This window comes from Acanthopagrus latus, chromosome 14, assembly GCF_904848185.1.
Source record: "Acanthopagrus latus isolate v.2019 chromosome 14, fAcaLat1.1, whole genome shotgun sequence".
In the NCBI taxonomy this organism is placed as follows: domain Eukaryota; kingdom Metazoa; phylum Chordata; class Actinopteri; order Spariformes; family Sparidae; genus Acanthopagrus; species Acanthopagrus latus.
Window position 1 is genome coordinate 9,885,851 of NC_051052.1, and position 19,292 is coordinate 9,905,142.

The 19,292-nt window shown below is 45.2% G+C and overlaps 1 protein-coding gene across 6 annotated transcripts in view; it reads right to left on the minus strand.

Annotated features, from left to right (window-relative positions):
* Positions 1-19,292, minus strand: part of dock4b (dedicator of cytokinesis 4b) — a 125,519-nt gene that overhangs the window by 71,653 nt on the left and 34,574 nt on the right. For all 6 annotated transcript variants that reach the window (XM_037121611.1, XM_037121608.1, XM_037121610.1 and 3 more), the window contains exons 3-8: positions 16,821-16,861; positions 14,442-14,497; positions 14,220-14,316; positions 13,460-13,608; positions 11,361-11,445; positions 4,486-4,637 (exon numbers count right to left, since the gene is read on the minus strand). In XM_037121611.1, coding sequence (XP_036977506.1) covers positions 4,486-4,637; positions 11,361-11,445; positions 13,460-13,608; positions 14,220-14,316; positions 14,442-14,497; positions 16,821-16,861 — 580 coding nt within the window. The remainder of the gene's footprint in view (positions 1-4,485; positions 4,638-11,360; positions 11,446-13,459; positions 13,609-14,219; positions 14,317-14,441; positions 14,498-16,820; positions 16,862-19,292) is intronic.

Consider the following 19,292-nt stretch of genomic DNA (forward strand, 5'->3'; position numbering starts at 1 on the left):
TCTGTCTGACTCATTCATCCTTTATCGGAGGTTTGTAAATGTACATCTATAGCCCCGACCATGAATGACATAACCGGGTCTATCCCCCTCTAATAAAAAAAAAAAAATGAACAAATTGCTGGCGGCATAAAGTACAACTTTAAGATACGAAATTCAAGAGTTTCACAGAGCAAAAAGAAATGTCTAGAAATAACAAGTCTGGCCTCAAATGCACTCCTCTTAGTGTGGGCGGGCAATTCAAGCGCATGTCGGGCAAAAACAGAAAAGGACGAACACAGATCGCATTTTCATTCCCTTTGTACTCCCGTCCCCTCTCTTTTTCTATCTCACGCCGCTCGCTTCGCAAAAAAAGAGAAGGCAGTGGAGGCGTCCTGCTGGGTGCCCCCCCGTCTCATCCAGGCTGGCGAGCTGAGGGCTAATCCAGTTAGGTGACTTTCACAGTCCGCCGATAAGCAGAGCGAAAACCTTGTAATGCACCAGCGGCTGACAATGGGCCAAGTCCTGGCACGGCTAGCGGGGCGCGAGCTACAGTACAGCCCATTCACAGACGGGCAGAACATAGCCCAGCAGATCCTATATAACCTGACTTCATGCCGCATAGAGCGACAATGGATTAGGATGTTTTATAACAGTCTGAGCTATTAAAAGCGCCTCTTTACGGGCTTAAAACTCGCCGAGTCGCTTCCACAATGTAAATAAGAGGCTGCCTCCTTGCACTGTGATCCACTGTTGTGTGTATGTAGGGCAGTGGGTGCCCATGTTTGAATTAATTACTCTCCTGATTATTAATTATGTAAATGCTTATGATTTTTCATACATGTATTCCTTCAGTAAAGTTTTACTCCCTCTTCATCGGGATGAACCAGTTGAGAGCCAATTCTAGCCAATCTACACGCGGTCGCTCCTCATTAGCCGCTCTTGCCGTAACTTTCCCGGCGCCATTTATCCGGCCATACGGAGACGGATTCCTATGCATTAGACATGAGGCCTGCGCGCGGCTTCGCCCCCCCCAACCCTAATTAGCGTCCTATTGTTGAAACCCCAACTGCCAATTAACAGCCACTCCTGCGAGCACACACACACACACACACAAGCCTCTTTCGCGCCCTCCCGTCGCCGCCGTCTCGTCTCCCTCGCAGCTGCAGCGTGTTGATCACCCGAGCTAAGAGGACCAGTGTCCCCCAGCGGGACCTTATCTCGCTCTATCACCGCTCGCATTAACATAACATGAATGGCCGATTTTCCCTCCCCCCTGGGCCCACTATTCCCTCTCCTGGTATCGATGATTGCATTAGGAACCGTGCGCTCGCCCGACGACGGGGGGGGTGGGGACGGGACGCCGACTGTGTAAAATACTGGTTAAATTAAGTGCCACCGTTGCTTCTCATCCTCTTAGCTGAACGAACCCAAGAGGCCCCGTGGATGGAAGGGCGGGGGTGAGCTTCACTAAGGTGAGCGCGTAGAGGACACACAAGGGCAAGACAAAACAAATGTGCTGGACCTCTGTGGATCGTGCAAAATGAACAGAAATACACGGACGCACATATGCCCAGTCATCCATGGGTGACCTTGTTAGAGCCGAGAGGAGGTTACAGTCAACAGGAGGAGGGAAGTGTGAGAGAGGGGAGTGAGGCAGCGCCGAGGTTCTTCACATCGCTGTCATAAATGTTTGATCCGGAGCAGAGAGAGCAACAGTGCACCACAGTGTGTGTGTGTGTGTGTGTGTGTGTGTGTGTGTGTGTCCTGCTGCAAAGCCAGACAAGGAGCCTGTATTGACACAAAGAAGCTGCCATGATGCGCAGGGGCTGCTGGTGTTGGCATGGTACTGAGACAACGGGTCGGACGGACCCCCATCTGGTCTCTGATACACACACACACACACACACACACACACACACACACACACACACACACAAACAAACTCTCTCTCACACAAACACACACAGACAAACTATCAGCACAGAGGGAAGCATGGAAATGGCTCCATGCCAGGCATCTTTGCGTAAATGTGTGTGTGTGTGTCTCTGTTTATGTGTGTGACCAGACAGTGTGAGACAACGTTGGCGAGCTGCCACTGCGAGATTTTCCTCGAAGACGGGCACAATGGCTACGGCCTCTGGCTGCCTTTATCCCCCGAAACTGATAGAAAAATGTAATTAGCTGATTTAGAGAGCAAGATAAACCGAGGGGAAAAAAAAAAAAAAAGAGTGTTGGATCTGTTCGACTGGATATTAAAAGGCGCACTATGCAGTTTTCTGGAAAAGGTTTCAATCAGAGGATAAAGATCTTCATTGGCTGATTTAATTTTTCATGCTCAAACAAACTTAATACACAAACTCTCTTTATGTTCCTGATTGAATAAACAAACTGACCTTAAAGGACAACACAATTTCATACTATCTTACTTTGTTTATATGTGGCGGACCCTGCCGCCTTTCAAACAGTGTTCTGGGGACAGAACAGCTTGTTTATTCAGTTATGGGAAAAAAATAATCTTTCTGACTTGTATTATTGTCTCATTAAGAGTGCCCCTTTAATTGCTTTTATTCAACTTGGATAAAAGACTTGCATCATACGCTGACTTTCCGGAGCTGCTGTTTTAGCTCAGTGATTGAAGCCCACTTGCTCCTTGAATCCACTTCAAATGCCTTACAGAATGCTAACGACTCCTACCTGGTTCACTCAATCTCTCGAAGCAGGAGGAAGACAGACGGAGAAGGAAAAGACAGACAGCCACGCAGGGACAGAGAGACGGATAATGATGGAGGGAGAAATTGTTTCAAGTGGATGTTAATATGATAGCACTGGACGCTAATTACCCACTTCCAGACAAAGTGCGGGTTGGGAGCAGTGCCTTTTGGTTTTCGCAAACGTGCCTTCACTGCTGCCAAACCTTTCAGCTTACGTAAAGACTGTGGATGTTGAGAGTTGAAAGGAGGCAAGAGAGCAGGTCTAAATATACCTCTGTGACTAAAAGAGCTCGGTTCCACTTATTTGTTTAGAAACTCATCGTTGTCTCAGATAAACCACACAATGACAACCGAAAAGCCTTGCATGCTTCCTCTCATAAAATAAACCTCTTGTATTGACAATTGGGGCAGAAAACCCTAGATTCAGGTTTACAGAGAACGCAGGTAACACTAAGTTTGATTTTTGCACAACCGGCGTGATGAAAAATGAAGTGGATTTCAGTAGATAACAGAAAGTTAAGAGTTAACTGCGCCGCGGAACAAAATGAGCCCCATCGCTGTCACCCTTGTTCCTCTGATGTGACCCTGCGGGGCGGAGAGGAGCGTCAAGCGCGAGCGTGACTTATCAAAAGAAGTTTCACTGTTGCTGCGCTCATTTTTCAACCCACTCGCTCCTTCCCTTTCGCCTGACGCATCCACTTGTTTGTGACATGAAGTGGAATTTTGTGGCTTTGAACTATAAAACCCTGGGAGTTTAAAACGCAGTCTTGGATTTTTTTGCCGACGCCCTGTCAGGAGTGTTTGAGCGCGTGCAAGTGCCGCATGCAGGCTCCCCGGGCGACGGGCCCTTTCATGTGGACGCCACAAACACTTTTTTTATGTGAGGAAATAGCGTGGCGTTGCCCACTTTTATGTGTCCACGTGCGCATTAACAACCTGCTTCATTTGATAACTCTCCGTCAATGTAATTACAGCGGGCTTCTTGACATCAGAAGGGGAGCCACTCAGCCTGCAATCGCAGATCCACCTCGCTTATGTTGCCGTGGACAGTGAGCGCAAAAGACATGAGCGAGTGGAAGAGCTGCGCAGCCTCATGTGCGTACAAATAAGGACACTGCCATCAAAGCAAACAAGACTTATGATTTAAGTTTGATACAAATGTGCTGCACTTTAAAAGGGACAGTTCACCCCAAAATCAAAAATACATTTTTATGTCTGTTACCTGTAGTGCTACACATCCACTTAGATTGTTTTGGTGTGAGTTGACCACTCTCAAGAGACGTCTGACCTCTCTCAAATATAATGGAACTAGTTGGTAAATACATTTGAAAAAACTCAACAGCAATGGCAACACGCATAGACGAGAGGCTAGCTCACTGAGGTAGCTCAAGTTTCAGCTCAGCCGAGGAGGACGTGATATGTGTGATTATATTTGTTTATCCCGGGCAGCCACCACACAAGAGTATGAGCCTGTTCTCCACGATTAGACGCTCAGTGTGCATCAAGGCACTGTCAGAGTAATCGGGAAACTGTTTTTCCAACTGGGAAACAGCCCTCTCAAGTTGTTAAAACACCTGGCAATTTGATGCACTTGTTGCCAGGTTGACATCATATGACGCTGAAACATGCCAGACGAAAGGAAACACTGGGTTGGCGAAGAAACTTTTATCAAAGTCATGTGTCGGCTGGCCATTGCATCGTTTCCTTTGCACGTCCGTGTAAAGGGGAAAATATGTTTGTTTAACTTTGGGGTGTACTCTCCCTTTAAAATCACTTTTTTTCCTCAAGCGTCTACCTGAGTGGCCTGTTCTCCCGTCCGTCATAAATGTGGAAGAAGACTTCTAGCTCCTCCCCCAGATTGGCGCTCATCAGACTCTTCATGTGGACGAACAGGTGATGCGTGCTGGCGGGCGTCGGGGTTTCCTTCTTACGGTGCCGGTGTTCCATCTGCGGAGGACAGAGGACAGAACAATATCAGCACCCCTTCATAACATGAAGGTTTGTGTAAGCAAGAGAGAACTGGTAAAAATACATATCCTCCTGCTCTGATATGGGATTGAGCGGGACGGATTTGGTGAGGGTTAAAAAAAAATACAGTAGAATCCATAAGCTCTAAATCCCCAAAGATCCTCAAATGCAGCATCAAAGCTCATCGAATGCAGTTAATACCGGGGGGAAAACAACATGTGGATACATCTCTCTTCAGTGGCGCCCAATCGCATTCAAGGGCTGCCGTATTCAGCGTCGAGTTTCCTCGTCGGAGATAAGTAACATGCCTCTGAGACATGTCGTGGCTGGGAGGGGCTTTGCTGCAGATTTGCATATAAATTTGATGATGGTAAAAAAAAAAAAAGAAGCAGGCTAAAGATACAGATTTCAACTGATATCGATCGAGTTAATAAAGCATGTAATATTGCAGACTGTGAACAGCACCGGGGGCTAAAGTGTGAGGACTCCGAGGGGCCACACATACAATGAACATTTAGGAAAGCACTTCAAGATTTATTGATGTACTTTCCAATTGCTATCACAAGAAATCCATTATAGTCTATTTACGCAAGGAAACACATTCACCGGCAGGTATGAAAGCAAAGAAAAACTCCATCTTGTTTATTTACCTGCGAGCGTGCTAATTATTTTCCCCGACACAAAGAAATAATGGTGTTGTGATTTGCATCCCTTTCAACTGGTTGCTAAATGTTGGGAGGAACACAAACCACAGATGATGCAACTCGGCTCCCCGAGTCTGATATAACACGCTATACTAAGTCGATTCATCTCGAAAATGATCAATAAAGCGTCACCGAGCGCGGCGCGCCCGTGTAAATACCTTCCGGATCAACACGGCCGCACTGCAGCTCTGTTTATGAGCGGTTCGCCCTAATCTGCTGTCAACATCCAAAAATACAAGGACAAACAAACACACACGCATACACACACAGTGCACCAGATGGCCAGGAGAACCACTGCCAAACTGTGCTCCACATTTAATTCTGTAGTAGGATGTAAAGAGATGAGGAGGAGGGGCAGTGGGGATGATGGGGAGAGAAGAAAAAGAAAAGAATAAAAAATAAGAAAATGCGAGGACACAGTGATACAAAGCTCTGTCCTATCAGTCGCGCACACACACAAAGGAGGAATTGCAACCAAAATTCACAGTTTTACACACCTTTCTTTTAGCTCGTGCCAGTAACTTCCTGGAGTTTCTGCTCAGGCTAGCTGTTAGCTGCCCATGGTTTCCAGTTATGTTTCTTCTTACTAAGCTAAGCTAGCCAGCTAGCGGCTCAAGATACGTTTTTACCATTCGGATATAGACATAGACCCAAAATACTGAACCACTGACACCTTGAGCGGGAGTATTTCTCACAGTTATTCTGAATAATTGTGATGCATTTCCTTAATTTTTGTGAGTGTTAGCCTGCCCTGTTTTAAAAAATGCAAAGATGTGGAATGCAATTATGAAATTGCAAACTTTTTGTGGAGATCATTAGTATATTATTGGGTTGAATACGTAACACAGGAGTTAGCAATGCCTTAGAAAAAAAAAACACACATAGGGAGACACAGTGCTAGAGGCAATAACCTTTCCCTGCAAGGACGTTCGGCAGCTGAGGTTTTTTCGCCTTGGGCTCATACTGCTCTCACTGAATCTGATTTCTTTTTTAAGAGAAAACTGCAGAGGTTGAAACAAATGTCTGAGCATTCTTCTCAATTTGGCAGTTTCTTGGCACAAATAATGGAGTACAGTATATGACTGCAATCACAGGATCACTACCTTCTGGAGGGACAACGTAACGCCAGAAAGCCCGAAGGACCAATAACACACAAACAAGGGTGAGGTTATGATGGCAGATACTACGATTCCGATATGATTGGAATGGTCCATTTTTCCATCACAGGTTTTTTTCATTCCACTGCAATCGCGTGCCATCTGTTGTGGTCTGTACCAAACCAACTCATTCACGTCCTCCAGCATATAAATAAGATTAACAGAACAGTACATTTTAAATGAATCTGTGGCTAGCAGCAAGCCTCATATGATTGCACACAGGGATAAAGTGGCGCATTCCTCGATTTCAATTTGACGAACTAACCGCGATTGCTTCAAAATATTAACAGCTACGTTCAAGTCACGGCGGCGCGACCAGTGACAATGTGTAGTAGCACTTGTTACACAATTTTTGGGTGCATGTGTGACCAAAATAGTTGCACCCTGGAGCCCTGGACATGATTTCTTACATCTGAAGAACAAGATTTGTAGGTCAGGGCACCTCTGCAGTGCTCATAGTAAACCTCATATTATAATGCTGTTTTACCACATGGTTTACCTCTATCCAGAAAATTGCAGCTTCTGCGATGTGGATATCGCAGTTGGCAATATAGCGATTTCAATAACATTTCCATTAATTGTGCAGCACTACGGCGAACGCGGCCAACGTGGATAAATGGTTTAAAAGTGGCTCTCCTCTACATTATGAATATGCTGGCCAGCAGCTGACAGTCAAGACCCTGGGGTTGCAGTGTTTTGAACACAAGAACGCCTTACAAAGCCAAGTTACAGTATCTGAGAGTTCAGAGAAGGTTTAAGTCTCTGAGAGCAGTTTTTTTTTTCACGCTTTAGTGAATTGTGAGATAAACAGCGCCTGCCCAGAGGGTAAGAAATCAATCTAAAATTTATGACGCGCTTTGGAAAACAGTTGTACTGTACTATAAAAATAGAAACATGAAAAAAAAAACACACTAACACGGCCCTCTAAGACTTAAAGAGGCTTGAAATCACACCGCAAATCATTTTTACAGTTGTGATATCTGCCAGAGTGATGAATAGGTTTTGTCGTGTTTTGTTTTGTCTTGTCGTGACTGCTCTGCCCCGGCTGAGATCCCAGAAGAAAACACGCTGCAAGAATGATCTGACAACAAGGCAGCAGGCAGCGTCTTTTACCAGATCGGTTCATTCTCCGCACAACGGGGCTGAACTCCTGGGGTTTTTTTTCTTTGACGCAGAATGACTCCGTCTAATTTATGCTGTGGGATTTTATTACCAGGTTATTTTCGGTGTGTCATTTAAGCTGCCGGGCCGGAGTGGTGTGTGGTTATGCGACAGCTTCGGCATGACTAGACACAGAGGGTAAGACGTGACAGCCTGGCAGCCCCGCTGGCAACACAAAAACTGCTGAGGGCGACAAGACGAGGATGAGGGAAAACGTAGCTAAACTGGGAGAATATGGCCGTTTTTTTTGTGCTCGCCCAGCCATCTTATTATTGTTCACTCGATAATCTTTTCCTGAACAGCATGAAGCAGCACCGAGTGGAGCGACTGTGGAACGGCAAGGAGCTTTAGAAAAAACAGGGTCGAGACGAGGCCGCGGAGAAACTTCTGGTCTTTTCTCGATCACTCCATCACAGCTGCCTTTCATCGCTCACTTCTACATCACTATTTAAGCCTCTTCTCATCCCTCTCTTAAGCGAGGGGGGACCCGGAGTCACAGAGGAAATTTTACAACCATGTGTCCAAGGCCAGGCCTGAGCCATCCATCACCGCCATCTGATCTGCCACGGTTAATGAATTCATCGCTTTGAGATCTAAACTCCGGTCGCACGCAGCACTGAACTGACTCTCCGAGGGACAGGCGAGGAAGTTTGAAGCTGTTTTGCCTTTGCACTGCAGACAGCTTTGGCTTTAACTGTGCAGCCTTAGCATCAGACCAGGGATTTGATAAAGGTCTTCTCGCTCTAAAGCGTCGACCAAATAAAAAAGGCTTCAAAGGACGTGTTTTTAGACGTCAAGTCACATAAGTCGACTAAAGATCAGGCTTCAGTCGACACAGAAAACTTGAAAGACAATAGAGAGGAAAAGATCTCCACAGCACTTGCCACCAAGCTACGTTTCGCTTCGACCAAGCTGAAAAACTTCTAATCTGATACCTAAATATAACTATTTGTTTTATGGAGCTTGTCAGTAGTTCTACAGAGCATGTTGGGAATTACTTAACCCAGTTGGATAAAGATATGAGGTGGGGAGCTAACTGCACAGGTTAGCAGCTACCAAGAGAAAATACACACTGATATATTCCAAGATCTTTAAAATTCACTTTTCCTTTCAATGGAAGTTAGAAAATCCAGTCACGAAAGTTAACATTTCCTGATATGCTGTTTCATAATAAGAGCTTTTAAATCACAAAGTTGTAGGAAGTAAAACCAAAACAATGAGCTAAAAGATGCTAAAATGCTACGTTGAACTGAGGGGAACAGCTGACTGGATAAAGAGTCACTGTGGAGCCTTGCACAATGTATGTCATTTGATCCACTGCAAATATAAAAACATTTATTATTATGGCTTAAAATATGGCCACGTCAAATCATATGTTTTCTAATTTGAAGTCTAAACCAGCACACATGGTCTCTGTCACACCTGATCGTCTCTCCTTCGTCCTTCTCGGTGTCCTCTCCGCCTCTCACTGGGCAGATATCACATAATTCCTAGACACAATGTAGCAGTCGGGCTACATTTTCCCACAGTAACACCCCCCTGCCATTTCAGCTCACACACAGAGAGACACACACACACACACACACACACACACACACACACACACACACACACACAGGTAATCCCCATCTCAATTTAATTAAGCCACACCGCAGCGGCTCAGCACAAGACAGAAACAAAGAAGCTGTTCTCACACACAAAGATCTCGCTGACAAATATTGATGTAATTTGGGCTCGGTGTGACGGTGCGCCTGTGAGTTTACGTCTGCGAATGCCAGTCCCTTTATCTCGTCTCAGTATAGGGAGAATTTTGCTCGTTTTGTGCGGCATTTAATAGAAGGTGTATTAAGCTTTCATCCCCGCAATGGCTGCTTTTGTTTTTGACTAAACAACAAAAAAAAGAAAGAAAGAAAGAAAAGAAACAGATGGATTAAGAGCTTCAATTACCCCTGCGAAGGAGAAAGCCGTCACAGTGTGCGTGTTGGTGCATGTGTGTGTGTGCGCGATACAATTCTCCCTGCGCTGTATCAGGGCAGAGATGTGGTTGCCACGGTAACAGCGGCTGGGGGCTTGGAGGGAAAAAAATGGGAAGGGGAAGCATGGAGCAAACAGTAGGGAAAGGAAGGGGAGAATGAGAGGCAGAGGTGTGGAGACAGATGGAGGAAGGAGAGATTCAGCTCCACTTTGTTTTCCTGTGATGCCCGTATCCCACTGAGTATTTTTCTTTTTCCTACTCTTTCAGGGTCCTGCGTGACAAGATTGAAAAACGCTCCTGAATGTCGCTTGCGGTGAGACCGTTTTGCCAACTGCTGTTTTAAAAAGGTCGAATATGAAACTTTCCATCCAAACTTGAACGCCGGTCCACGGGGAATCTCCACGGCAAAAGGTGCGTTCATCGCGCTGGGAAATCAGCCGGCCACGCGAGGTCTGCCCGCTCACAGCACTACCTCCGCTACTTGCAGGGTTCTGAGGAATAAACTTTCAATGAGCGCTGTCAGTGATGGACAGCTCCTAACATCGCCTCAGAGGTTAGCCGGATCAGACAAAGTACAGAATGAACTGACTGGTAAGACATCCTTCAACTGTCTGGAGCGATAAAGTTGAAGAATGTGTTTGTTGGAAGCAGTTTGCTTGAAGCGAGCGGCAACTGCAAGTCCGTGACTGACGATTTTATTTTAAGCACTACGTGTACGATCCATCCATTCTTTGTCTTCACCCACTTATCCTGTTACACAAGGACACTTCGGGGGTGCGGGTGCTTGCTGAACCCGCCAGTTCTCCCATTCGCCTGCAGCGAAAAAGTTAAAACAGAACCAACTTTGCAAGAAAGGCAACCTAACATGATAGCGTACTCTCCTATTTGTCTCCGCACTTGGTTTATCTCTTGCACGCAGCTTTGATGTCTGTGTCTGGATTGCTGTCAAAGTAGCTCCACCAAAAAGCTTCCTTTGGTGGGAGAAAAAATACCCTAACCCTGTATAATCAAAGGGTTATTCAGTAAAATCAAGGGGATAATGGAACCCATGTATCCTGTGTGAGAAACTTGTTTGTGTGGTCATCTTGAACATTTTTTTTTTTTTTAAAGAAAGGAAAGGCCCAGAAACAGCAGTGTCAGACATGTCCCGGCTTGCCCACGCTAGAAGGTCCCTGAAATCCAAGATCTGACCTGACACCCGAGAGCCCCTGTTCAGTCTGATCCCCGGGATCGATTAGAGTTTGTTGGTGTTGCTGCCTGTGAGCACACAGTAAACTCAGATTCTGTTTAGTTATTTGAACACTTTTCCTGACTCTGGGAGACTTTGAAAAAGCAAGCTTTGGTAACGTGTTGGAGCAGGAACCCAGATTCTTCAGCCTCATTTTCTGGACTTACAAAACTGGCATCTATTGTGTACCACAGCGGTGGTTCTCAACCTCGACCCCAACCGCAGTGCTGCCACTTGGCGAACTACATCCTGAAAGTGGACGCGATTGTTGTGTGTGTCAGATCAGGACTCATGTGCACGCACACTTTGACTCTCGCAAACGCTCTCACTAAAATCAAACCCCAGCCTGACATATGTTATATATTAAAGTTCTCACATGACCTCCCACAAATGGAGCCCATACCACCACACGTCCATGCGCCAACTGTCGCACACAGTGGAGATAAATGTGTCGTGGAGAGCTGTAAGACCACTCACCAGTCTGTAAAGCTCTGTGACGCTGATCTCCTCCGGGTCCACCATGCTGAACTCTCGCCTGGGGACCAGGTCCAAGCCGAGCTGTCTGTAACGCAAAGATTCACACGGTCAAGTCGATGACATACGGCATCATACCGACATCTTGTAAACATATTAACAGCTCGTTCTCCTCTCTGGAAGGCGAAACACTTGAATTGCGCATACACCCACAAGTGACATGTAAACATGCGAACCAGCGCTGTCAGATCACCCGTGTCAGTCGTCTAAATAAACTTGACAGATCGTCCTCTCGTCTCCCTTTAGCCCCCTCTTGTCCTCTTTATCCTTCAAACGGCTCCCCTCCATCTCGTCCCCTCTCCTCATTGGCTTCCTCCGACAGCTCTACACCTCACCCTGCTTTTCTGTGGGCCAACAATGGCGCGCCACAGTGTGCCTCCCTGTCAGCAATAAGAAGAAACAGGCCTGCTCAACCATACAGCAGCCGACAGCGAGCGACTGTCCACCTCCTCACCAGGGACGTGTGTGTGTCTGGGTGTGTGTGTGTGTGTTGAGGAGAGCCCACAGCAGGGAATAGAAGGAGAGTGAAGGACTGGTAAGGACTGATATATAAAAGAGAAAAAGTTTTTTTTTTTCCTATTTCACCCCCATGGCATGATAGGATAGAGAGGAGAGAGAGGAGGGGGGGTGAAGAGAGCAGAGTGGTGTCTGTGTGAGGACGGGAAACAGACTTGATTGAGTGAGGAGGGAGTGCGCCTGCAGGGACGGTAGGTGACGACAAAAGAGTGAGAAGCAGGGAGAGAAGAAAGAGTCGGAGGGAGAATGAACGACAAGTTAAGAGAGTAGCAGAGAGGCTTCAACAAGCCAGGAGCCAGAATAACAAGTAACTGGGTCGCATTCGCTTTCATTACAATTTCCTATTTTCTCGCAAAACACGAAATTCCCTTTTCCAATTAAGTTTTGTTCGCTTCAAGTGCTAGTGCAGTGAAAGACTAATGGTAGTAAAAGCAACTTGTTATTAGCTTGTTTGGCTGTTGTTGATTAACTACAAATGTGGCGTTGATGACCATTTCCCAAACTTTAAAGCCTGATCTAAGAGATTTTAAATCTGGTCCGATAGGGAACACTGACATCAAATTGGTTCTCACTATCTGCAGATACCTTGATCTGGTATCAGGAGAGAAAAGGTACATCAGTCCATCGCCACCAGGAACTAGACCCAGGAACTAAATCAGGAACTAAAAGTCCTTTTTTTTGCGTATTCTTGTTTGGTTTTGAGACACGCAGAGATCAACAGGGAGAGTCAAAGAGAATCCACAACACTCATCTTCCACTTACGTGTTAAATGGTGATTCATTTCTGCTTTAGCATGAAACTGCATTGAAACAAATGGCACATCGAGTTTTGTTTCTCAACCCTCAACAAGTTAAATGAAGCTGCACACAAGTGGGACTCGATACAGCTTTATTCATCCCCGTAAGGGTGACTGTGTGTTTTAGAAACAGCAAGTTGTAACTGATCAGACAGAAACTTTGCCTCTGTAGTTCCTTGGTCGAAATACTGTGCCACCGCTGTAGGGGGGACTTTTTTATACAGTAAGATGGCATCAACACAAAACAAAAATGCAATATAAATGATTTGAATGTGGTAGAGCTTTGTATTAGAGGGACTGCAGTTCAGCAATCCGCTTTCAAATCCCTGGAGACGTCTGCTGAACGCACCAAAACGCAAAACCTAAAAGTGGTTCTGGGTTCATAACTGCATTTCCATGCAATAAAAAAACCCAACTTTCAGACCCTAAAAAAATGCCGACTGAATGTTCCCTGTGATGGATTGCTGCTCTCCAGGCAGCCTGTAGTCACTGCCATTTGATTTTTGTGCAACGCTTAAGAGAGAATAGATTCCAAACGCTGAGCAGAGGGCAGAAAATCAACCTTAAAACTAGTAGGAAAGTTGAACCGATGAATAATAAATGACCTGAAACATAAAAAAAAAACAAACAAACATAACTACACGGATATGGTCCTTTGAGAGGGAACTGTAAAAATAAAAAAAATAAAAAAAAATCCGCAAAGCCATTAAAGAGAGGTCCTTCTACTCACTCGTTGCCCCAGTCCAATCTGGCCGTGATGTGCTGCTTGACGTCTCTCATGCGGTCATGGGTGAGGTGGCCCACCAGCACCTGCCTCCTCAGGTCCAGGATTTCATTCATCACGTGCCAAAGTCGGTGGAACAAATCCCCCTCGTTCTTCTGTGGAAGCAGGAAACAGTGGAGGTAAAAAAAAACATTTAAAAAAAAAAGGGAGGAAAAAACAAGTTGAGATAAACACTCAAAGGAGGAGGTTGAAAGTGGAAATTGACAGGAAGGGAACGACAGAATGGGGATGACGGATGGAAAGGAAGACACAGATAAGAAGATACGGTTGCGTCGGGCCGCCCGAAAGTGAAAACGGGGTGAGAGGCAAACACATTAGAGCCAAATCGACATTTAGAAAGAAGCAGGGCGACCCGGAGAGGGGAGCAGACAGAGCGACTTAAAATGGATTTGTGCAAATTAGCCTCAGTGTCCTGCTGCGTTTTCGCTGCAAATGTATGCACTCTGATCTGCAAGTATTCATCAGGTCAATTTAATCAGCACCCCAGATAGCTTAATAGGACACAAACACAATCAATCCAACTAATGAATGTGCGTGAAGGAAAAAAAAAAAAAAGAAGCTTGGCGGCTTTTGGGTTGCCTGGTGCCAAACAAATTCCCTTCATGAGAAACCAAAAAAAAAAAAAAAAAAAAAGGCAGCGGTGGTATTTAAATCGATGCAAACCAAGCACACATGCTTGTGTGTGCGTGTGTGTGTGGATTCTTACCACATAGAGTTGTTTCCACATGGCACCCCAGTCCCGCAACGTCGACGTCATCTCTGTGATGACGGAGTCCTCCACGGGGATCACCGTCTCAAATTGCCTGCAAATACATGCATGAGAGTTCACCTCACACATCTGCCAAAACCTCCACAGACACACACACACACACACACACACACACACACACACACACACACACACCAAGTAGAAAGAGGTATTACTTACCCTTTATTCTTGACGTGGGCATTCTTCAAGTGGATGTAGCTGGATGGGAAGATCCCCTTCAGGGCAGAGGACAAACAGGTTAATGAGCGGCCCTTCACACACTCCCATTAGCACTCAACTGTTAGCATGCACATAATAAAGACAGCGGCAAGTGTGTTTGTGGGTTGAAAGGAGGGAGAGAGGAGCAGAAGTGGGAGATAAAAGCAAGGAGCAATGGGATATAAAAAAAAAAAGATGAAAAATGTGTGTGTGTGTGTGTGCGTCCCATTTGATGCTAATAAACTGAAAGTTGCTCCCTATTGACTCCAGAGATCAAAGCAGAACTTATGTTTGAGTATCTGAGGGTAAATGCAACACGCTGGTGCACACAGAGAGACTCTGAACACACACCTGATGCTGCACTCCCGACTCGGTTTGTGTTGTCACAATGTCTCCTGCGCCAGAGCTTTCAACAGGATGTGGAGCTTCATTAAGAGTAACGATCCCGTTGGTTTAAATAGTCAATATTGAGCTATTCCACCTCTCTTTCCCCACTTTATTTCACTTTCCCCGCCCAGATCTATCCTGCCTGTCCTGGGATTTGAACCGGCAACACTCTGGTCACTAGGGGTGTAACGATACATCAGTCTGGATCGATATAGGGAATAAGTTATCAACAATCAAACAGCATCGACGCAAAGTGAAAACGTCAACACATATCACCGCTCATCATTAAGATACACACTTTATTTTGAAAATCCCATGAGATGTCTGTCACCGTTTCCTTCCACGCTCACCTCCTTTCTGAACAACGCTTCCACTGAAGAGCTCAGTAACACAACTGTCAAAACATAATTCAGCTGCTTGTGTGAGTTGGTTTAAGCGTAACTGATTGTTCAAACGGGCGTACGATGTCATCTCACGTCAATCGCGGGCCACTGCATCGAATCGAAATCGCATCGTGGCAGACTCTGTGAGATCGGGAAAATATTGTATTGCTGTCCCAAGAATCGATATAATAGCATATCGTGATGAAACCCAACTGGTCACAAGCTCCCTCCTCTAACCTTGAGAGTTCATCACCCTCCGGAGTGTGACCTTGGGGCCAACCACTGCCTTGAGGCCGGAGACTGGAGCTGTGATACAAATAGCTGGATTGCGGCAACATCAGCTATTCTATTAACGATGCTGACTGCACGTTGCACCCAATTAGTTATATAACCACACCATCAAAAGCAAATTATCAACCGAGAAGTGGATATAATTCATTTGATATGACTGAGTGAGCATGTAGTGTTGCAGTCCAGCTCCCACGAGCACCTGGAAGCGTCTGGATCCACGCTCTTCGTCTGCGTTTCTACCTTATTCACCTGGCAGTGTCATTGCCTCTCAAGCTTGGATTTTTCTCTATGCTCAAGGTTTTGTGTGTCATTTTGTGGTTAATCTGGGTTCAGGGTTGCGGTGTTGTTCGCCCCACGTGACAGAGGCTTATTTGTGGTTTGTTGTTTCCAAAAAAGCCAAACCCTGCCACCTTCAGTCAACGGCCTCGAGATGTTATTGACTACTTGTGTGTTACTTACATCACTAACAAGGGCTCGGTTCTATAAAGCGTCCCAGTGAGCCGCCGTGCACCGTATCAAGACCCTGAAATCCAATCCAATCAGCCGAATGAAATTCTCGCCAAAACTCATTTTATCATTTAGATCTGTGCCTTTTTTTTTCTTCTTCTGTGACATGAGGGGTGAAAAAAAAAAATATTATCAAACATTTCGTGACTCTGGTTTTCCGCTGAAGGCCCAGCACGCCCACACCGGTGCTTTCACTTATCGTAGCTGGTTTGACTTCTGCTTTAAGTTGAAGGTGAACAGAGCGCAGCAGGAATCGATATGATGTCACTTAACCTTTTCAAACTGCAGACATTTTGAGCGGCAACAAAAAAAAACACACAAGGCTAAGTAATAACACTATAAACAATTGTTCCGCTGTTGCGCACAGTTGCGGAGTCTTGACGGTGGTTATCCCACTTCCTGCTTTGACGTGTCGTGATACCCCACCACCACCCCAACAGGTGCTGCAAAACTAAAAGGCAAGTGGGAAGACATCACTGTAAGCACATGTGCACGCAGTCCTGAGAGGAGCTCCAATCAGGCAAAATAAGTGGTGTGCCGCACAAGTGTGTATGACCTTTATTAAGACTCGGCGAAGGGTCAGCGGCTAACCACCATGTCTGGTAACATCGCTGAGCACCTCCACCACAAAACAGTGAAGTGTTTGTGCAATATTTTAGGTCTGGTGAACGGTGACAAACCCAGAGGAGGCTTTCAAATTCGACAATCCAGCTTCTGAAAGACAAGTAAAACATGCACACACACGCACACACACACACACACAGATGCTCACCTTGACATTGGGATTCTTCAGGATGAACCCCCGGTACCAGCCTGCAGACACAAAGCACAATTTTTATATTTTTCATTATAAACATTACAGTTAATATCCGTCTTAGACTGACGTGCACAGAAGGGGGGAGGAGGTGGAGGACATTTAATAACAGAAGGATACAGACGGAGATGCATGTGTGTGGGATTTAATGAAAATGACGCGATCCCTCTGACAGCTGAATGTACCCAAAAGAAGTGTCATGCCCACCAGACATTTATTTTTATTCCAATTCAGTGTCATGTGAAAAGAGGGGACTGAGCGAGACGTTACCGGATCGCTGGCTCTCACAACTGAAAAGCCTTCCACTGCCAATAAAAAGTTTTGAAACCACTTTAGTTTTTTTTCCTCATACGTAACAGCAGCACTCGAGAGCGATGTGGTACACAGCAGCCGTTTTGTGACAACCTGTTTTTTGGCAGTGACCGCCGGCTAGCGCGCAGCGGGATGAGACCTGTGCCACAGGAAGCCACCAAAAACCACTGCGAACCTCGCTGTGTGACTGCCCAGGCAGGAGACAGAGAAGAAAAAAAAAAAAAAAGGTGACAAAGCTGCAGCTTGCATACGCTCACGCTCTTCTCACACCATTAGACACTCCAGTCTGAGCTCGCGCCAAATTAGTACGCGCTTGATGCCTTTTGCAAATCCAACACTGATAGGAAACAATCTAAAAATTTACATCGGGAGGGCTTTGAGCTGATGCTCTTTTTTCCAGAACTGACTGGTTTAAGCTCATTCCGCTGTCGGAGTCATTGTAAGTCCCTCCAGATAAGAGCATTAACTAAATAGCTCAAATGTAAATGCATTAGATTATTCTAATCACCGTTGGGTTTCGCCAGAGCATCCGCAACTTCGGTAGTATTTTTCTCCCCTGTTCGTTTCAGGCAATGCACAGAATCAGAGGGAGGATCGAGCGATTTGTCTCGACCTGCACATTGAAACACATGCTCAGTATTTCCTCCGTGAGTCATCCCTCCAGTAGCAGAGGTCGAGCGCTGTGACGGCTCTCTGCAAAGCTGTATGTCGATTAGCAACACATCTGTAAGAGATCAGCAGGATGTGGTACTTGGAATACAGCATACATATACACCCAGGGTGTGTGTATTAAAGTAGCGCAGCTGATTTATAAATATATCCATATGTTGATGTTAACGAGAAAAAAAAAACACAGTAACTGTTACAATTACAAGTTTAGGCTAGGCTGACTGCGCAGTAGACCACAAATCCCCCGACAACTTCACCCATTTTTAATGATTTAACACCTCATGCCGTGATTTAGAGCGTCCAAAACCTCGCTAGTTATGAGCATACAAAGAAGATCACATAGTTAGCCCAAACTAAACTAATTGATAAACTTTTGAAATGGGTAACAGTATTTTCGTAACTAGGTGAAATAGTTTGTTATAGTGGGCTTATTCAGAAACTGTTGAAATGGCTAAAAGTAATGGATTAACAGTTAAATAAGTTAGCTTAACTGTTAAGAGTTTAACTACTTGGAATAAAGCAAAATAGTTAGATTAGAGCAGTGCAAACATTGAGCTAAAAGTAGTGGATAAACAGTTGAAATTGTTGGCTACATGGAATGGATTTAAGCTACAAATAGTTAGCTTAGGATAATGAATAAAATGTTGAAACAGCGAGTTAAGAGTACTGGATGGTAGGTTGACACAGCTAGCTAAAAGGTTATGGACAAGAACTTGAACTAGTTAGCTAAAAGTATGCTAATGGGTGAAGAGTTGAAACTGTTAGCTCAAAGACTTGGATTTAAGCTTAAAAACAGTTAGCTTAAAGTAAAGAATAAACTGTTGCAACAAAGAGCTAAAACTAATGGACAGGTTTTAATTGTTTAAACAGTTAGCTAAAGGTGGCCTAGTGGATAGACAGTTGAAACTGCTAAGAGTTTAGTATAAAACAGTAAGATGGTTGGCTAACAATATAAAATAAAATTTGTTGTAATGGTGAAAAGTAATGGATGAACAGTTGAATATCAAGCCTGTCGCACGTTTGTTATAGCATAAATGCTAACTTGACCAAACCGACCTCAACACTGACAATTCGTTTGAGTGAAAAGATTTTAAGCAATATCCAGTTTTATGTGACCAACTTACACTTTAAAATAATTTGATGTGACCGTATTTGGAACATGGAGCGCTGGAGCTCTATTTAATAGGGCCAGACTATACTGGATCAAAAAAAGAGTTGGGAGCCACTGTTTCACATCACAATACACTGTCCACTCAGTGTAATGGTATTCACTGCCGGCAGGGACTCAAAAATCAATTCTACTGATACAGTGCCTCACATGTCAGTAAAGAAACTTCCACAGGGTAGGCAGGGTGTTTAGAAGTGTCAACAGTATCAACATGGGGCAGACCCATTAGTCTGTCTCCTCTGCTGTCAGCGGCCCGTCTCTCAGCCTCCTCTCTGCTGGCA